The 6,165-nt window shown below is 33.8% G+C and overlaps 1 protein-coding gene across 1 annotated transcript; it reads right to left on the reverse strand.

Moving 5' to 3' along the window:
* Nucleotides 1-203: 203 nt before the first annotated feature.
* Nucleotides 204-2,108, reverse strand: LOC137393611 (jmjC domain-containing protein E-like). Its single transcript, XM_068080240.1, has one exon. The coding sequence runs from the start codon at nucleotides 2,106-2,108 to the stop codon at nucleotides 531-533; it is 1,578 nt and encodes a 525-aa protein (XP_067936341.1). The 3' UTR covers nucleotides 204-530.
* Nucleotides 2,109-6,165: the final 4,057 nt, after the last annotated feature.

The following is a 6,165-nucleotide window of genomic DNA, read 5'->3' on the forward strand; positions in this document are numbered from 1 at the left end:
AAGCTATCTTATCATTTTTAGCAGTTTAGCACTTTCTAGCCTTTATTTCAACAGGTAGGAAGCATAATGCTGCACACTCAGTATGATGATGGGAGTTGGGCAAATTTCTAATTTTCCCTTTTTTTCAAAACTACAAGCAACAACTAAAAATACAAGATAGACCTACAACAGATGATAGACAATAACTAGACAAATTCAATATCTAAATGTCATGAAAAGTTTATTATCTGAACATTACACTAATTACATTACAATTACGCCATTTACATTCACATTAATGTATTACAATCTTATAAAAAACTACACTAACATAGTGATATGAATGTGTAATCTAGTGGCCTCATACAAATTTGATAAGCTCAGCATGGTTAAGCAAAAACTTGAACAATACCAGGGAAGTCATTAAATTTAATTGACACATAAGCAAACACCGAGTGAAGCTATATTTAGCACACTAATAAAATGAAAACAGTAAAACAGAGAATGAACTTAACGCTGATAGTGATAACGCATTGAAAACAGCTATAACTTTACAGTAAAAAGTTATAATACGGATTGACATCAAGTTTGCAACTCTGACACGGAAACTCTCTGCTGAGGTAAGGCTCGTACCAATAATTAACTGCAAGATTTCTGTTTTTAGTCAAACTCGGGTAAGACTGCACTTCATGCCACCAAAATGCCGGCATGAACAAGACCTCACCTTCTTCGATAGTGCAATTGAGAGGCTTTGCTTGTTTAAATTTAGGAAAACGCTGAAAATCTGGTTTATGTATATCAATAGGTGACATAACCATGCTAGTACTTTCTAAGAGTTTGTTACGACGAAAATGGTAGCCGTTCAAACTCACGGAAAATTCTGCTTCAGGTATATGAGCCTCATACAGCTGTTGATTGTCATGAGGTTCGAACAGCAGCAACTCTTTCCTACCATCGATCATGCAGAGGAAATTATCAAATGGATCAAAATGAAGCTTTCCCACTGTGTTTCCATCACTTAGCCAGATATTTAAATGTTTCAATTTTAGATAAGATTCAACAAAGCTCATTTCCGAAATGTCTTCTTCCAACTCTGGAAAATATTGTCTGATTGATGAATACTCAAGATATGCGGATACATTTTTTATTTTGCCAGTGGAAATGTTTTGCATGAGATAAATGTATTCAGAAAACTTCATATTTGTAGGAGCAGGTCGTGGAACAACAAGATCTGGATGTTCAAGTTGTTCATAAACTTGTCGAGGAATCTCAAACGATTCGAAAGTCTCCCAAAGTTCTGCCGCCTCAATACCTTCGTAGTCTCGGGTTGGACTCAGTTTAATGTGAACTGACTTGTTGCCGTACTTTTCCATTAGGTAGTCATTGGTCCAATGCGAAACATTCCAATTTTGAATAGCATTTGTAATAACAACAGGTTTGGAATGTTGCAAATACTCAATAAAGAATTCTTGCCAGGAAGTGATAGCGACTTTTTCGCACTTAGGCAGAATATCTAAAGTAGCTCCTTTTTTAAAAGCTTCTTCAGCATTAACATATTTGCCCATGCTCTCAACTGAAAATAGGCTATCTCGAATATAGTCGCGATGAAGCCCCTGTCTATCGAGTCCACCATTAACATTTCTAAAAGTGTTGCAGACTTGGTTGACTACAGCCAAATGGTTGCTAATAGATGTTGAAAGTTGGATAATGGTAGGATCCGCAATGGTGTGCTGGGGTGAAAGAAGACATGTTCTGTCTTTGATTGGTTTAGGATAAATTACAAGGGAGCAGTTATCTTCCGAGTTCAGATGTTTGGAGAGAGAAGACAAAAGCCAACCTTGATTAATTTGCTCTCGGTATATCAGCTGAACCATAGGTTCTGTAGAAAACGCTTCTGAAAACTGACGGTGGACGAACTCGCATGTAGATTTAGACGATGCATCACACACTTCCTTACTATTGTCACACCCCATGTTGGATGCTTTATCTTCAACATGCAATGGGCCTGGAATTAGTACGAGTAGACAAGTTCCGAGTTCTAGATGCTGACCAGGTAGCTCTATGGAATAAGCTATGTGTAAAAATGTTAGTACCAAAGCAAGCCCTTCAGCAAGGTTCCCCTTCATCATGGTATTCTGCTACAACGGAGAAACAAGACATGTAAAAATAGTTATGTAACTTCAGCGGCAAAAACTTGTCCAGCATGAAAAATATTGACCTAGCTTCATATGAAAAGTTATCTGCTCACTGCCATATACACTGTATTGGTATTTATATAATTTATAACTTAAAATACAAGTTGATATTTCTTTGGGCTAATTTTATAAAAAAAACTTGATCCCTGATACAGTTCTCCTATGACTAAAGTCGACTAAAAAATCTGTCTTGCTGAGAAACTAAAACAATTGTTTTAAACAAGTAGATTATATTTTAATCAACAAATGTAAACTGCTCTCAGCTTATAAGCGCCCCCAAGCTTGCGACAATAGCAATAACCAGGAGGCTTGAAAAAAAAAAATTGAAAATAAACTTAACATCAAGTATAACCTTTCATCATAAGTGCATAAATACAACAACCAATGAAAAAAGAAATGGAGTCACAAGCATGCAGAGTTTAACCAGAATAGAGTACGTATGTAAAATGTCAAAGGAGAAGATAGCTTAGGTTAGTCAAATTTAGGTCAAAGGAACTACAACATATATAAAATATGTACTAACATGTACTGACATCTACTGACATGTACTAACATGAACTGAAATGTACTAACATGTACTGACATGTAATAACATGTACTGACATGAACTGAAATGTACTAACATGTACTGACATCTACTGACATGTACTAACATGAACTGAAATGTACTAACATGTACTGACATGTACTAACATGAACTGACATGTACTAACATGTACTGACATGTACTAACATGTACTGACATGAACTAACATGAACTGACATGTACTGACATGTACTAACATGTACTGACATGTACTAACATGAACTGACATGTACTGACATGTACTGACATGTACTGACACGTTTAATGCTTACAAATGTTATTATTTTAACTTGTGAAGCTTCAGATTTACAACAACAAACTCCTATTGGTCTGCTGGTTATAAAAATATTTACTCCTTCAAACATGAAACACTCCTCTTCCCTTCAAAGAGGCAGCTAAGTGTTTAAAATACAAGGTTAGTTACTAGACTCAACAAGACCCAAACCTAATAGCTGTTACAAATCAGTCCAGGTTACTTTTGACTAGCTCACAAGGTTCACTTAACACTTTTCACTCCCAAAAAATGAAAAAAAATTAATTTGATACATTCAACAGGAGTTTATGACTATAAATGAGCAAATGATCATAGCCCGCTATAATCATTACAAGCTTCAGCCTAAACTTTTGACAAAGAAAGAAATTTTTTTTAGTGTTTAAACTGTATTGAACAGAATTCATGATAGACTTTGATACTTTATTTTAAATATAAATAAATTTATGTCAATAATTTTAAAAAGACAATTTATCAAACTTTTAAACAAGACACAGTCACTAGTGCTTCTTCATTACCTAAACTATCAGAACGTATTTACTCAGGTCAAAGTTCATCGTAAAGTCAGAACTATGTAATAATGTATGTAGGCAATGTTGTGAAATCGGCTCAAATCTGCTATGCGCCAAATCAGCTCAGAGCCATTAACCAATGGTATATCTGAATGAAATCATACAGGATTTGGTACCATAAAATTATAAGACGCAGATAAAAAATAGGTACAAATGGGACAACAAAATAGTCTATTCTAGAAGGTTACTTGGCAAAAAAATTACCAACGAGGAATCGAATCCGTACATTCAGATGCATGTGTGTGCAGCCAAGCGTACTACCACTAAACCATGCAAACAACTTGCCATACTTCGGAATAATTGTACATATAATCATTACATATCATGCTCTCTCATGGTGCACTGGACTGCAAACGTGCATATTTTAACCAATCGCTTTTGACTGGAAAAACGAATGATGAAATACAAACACTGAATTATATATACATGTATGTAAATAAGTACAATATATACACCTATATGTACACTATAGATATCTATAAGTGTACTATATAGACCTAGAAGCACGCTATCTATAATAGATAGACAATTCAAGATCACCAACGAAAAGGGTAAGTATAACAAAAAGTGGAAAAAGGACTTGACCAATGCTCGAAATGAATTTGGACAAACCCTATTAGTCTCTATAACCGCAGCAATAACACTGACCAGTCATATCTATAATTATATCTGATGAGAAAAAACATTAATAACAATACACAAAATACAACTCTTGTCATTAAGCATCTAGCAAATGATAATAAAACGGCATGCATGGTAGATAACCCGTAACTTATGCGTTCACAAAGACAAAAGGTAATGCTGTGAAATTTAACAAAATTTTATGAAATTTGCTAATACTTACCAACATTAACGAATGCTGCTTAAATCTAACAAGCACCTGCTCCACCAGCAAATCAAAGTACTTGAATGATTTTACAGGTCTCAAAATACGTGTTAACATTTAGTGTGATACTACTAAGTATCACACTAAGTAATACTAAGTACAAATTTTTTTTATTATTTTGATATATTACATAAGAACATAACTGGATGTGTGTTAAAATTACTTTTAAAATATTTGAAATAATGCAAGACTATACTGATGATTAATGATGCGATGAACGATTAAAATACAATTGTTTCAAATAAGATGTTATAAAATTACACCAAAAATGACATGAAAATCTGTATCTAAAATACCTGACACAAACAAAAGAAATGCCAGTGTGGTTAGCCAGCCCACATGAGAAGGTAAAAAGTATGGAACACCTGAGTAAATAAAATAATTTGAATGTATTTCAATAAATGCTCTCCTAATTTCCGTTTTTATATGAAATACATTTTGTGTTGTGATGTCAAATGACAATACATTGATTGAAAAAAAAACAATATCCATGAATGGAAATGAAAGTACATCAAACATTATGAAATTTATTGTCATAAGATCTTACTAGAAACTGCTACTTAAAATAAACTTTAACGACTTGATAAAACTTGTGGTAATTAGGCGACTGGTCTGCATTGGACTCATCTCAAGTAACCACACTTATAGTGCAATTAGCACATAGAACACACAGAACCACGTGGACCATAAATAACGACACTTATGGTCTCTGCTGACATGTTTAATATTCGCAATTTAGGTAAAAACACAAGTCAACTAAGCACTTGGCTTTTAGTCAGGGACTCACTATTTGCCAAGCAAGTAGGCCTAATTTGGTAAACTCTCATCATTTGTTATCAGACTTACTTAACTTATTTATAATAGTTTTGCACATGAATAACACAGCAGCCGCAAAAACCAGAATGAAGTAATCATAAGAAACTAAATTTGTAGCAATTGTCCAAATGGTCTTTGTGCAAATAGTTCAAGGTTAGTATGTGCAAAGAGTAGTCTAAAATAATAACAACTGATAAAACTTGAAGAGAGTGCAAGAATACTCTGCGACGCCAGTTATAGGAATTTTGTGATGGTGATAGAAAAAAGTACTGATGACATGTTGGTAATGAGATGAACCAAAAAATTTCTGAATGATAGTTAAAGACTGTTAACTAGTCGATTTGTATGCGATATATTTTAAAGATGTGTTGACGGCATTTATTATGCAGCAATTCTGCCCTCTGCTGCTAAAACCACTTATCTCACTTAAAAATGATTTTTTGCTATGCAGCTGATTAATTTCGCTATAATGATTTAGTTTAGGGAAAATAATGTTACATAATTCCTTCAACTATTATGTAATTAAATTCTATCAGTAAGGAATTATTAATCCCTATGTTAATCTATTATGAGTAGTTCTATCTGCAGTTCCCTTAAAGATTGACTTGCAATAAAATTCACATTACAGTTATTTGGTATCAAAAGATTCACCATGTCTTACTCTGTTGTGTTGTAGGTGCCAAACATGTGGAAATGTGATTACAAGCTCTTAAAAGCTCAAAAACAAAAAGCCGCCGTAGATTGGAATCTCTTTATTTCGATTATGTAGCCATGAAATTTGGTTATCGTCTTGTCACGTGATGTCACGGCCAATAAAAAGCTTAATATAAAACTTATCGTAGCACTAGTTTCTGACAAAC

The sequence above is a fragment of the Watersipora subatra genome, chromosome 4 (genome assembly GCF_963576615.1).
Source record: "Watersipora subatra chromosome 4, tzWatSuba1.1, whole genome shotgun sequence".
Classification (NCBI taxonomy): domain Eukaryota; kingdom Metazoa; phylum Bryozoa; class Gymnolaemata; order Cheilostomatida; family Watersiporidae; genus Watersipora; species Watersipora subatra.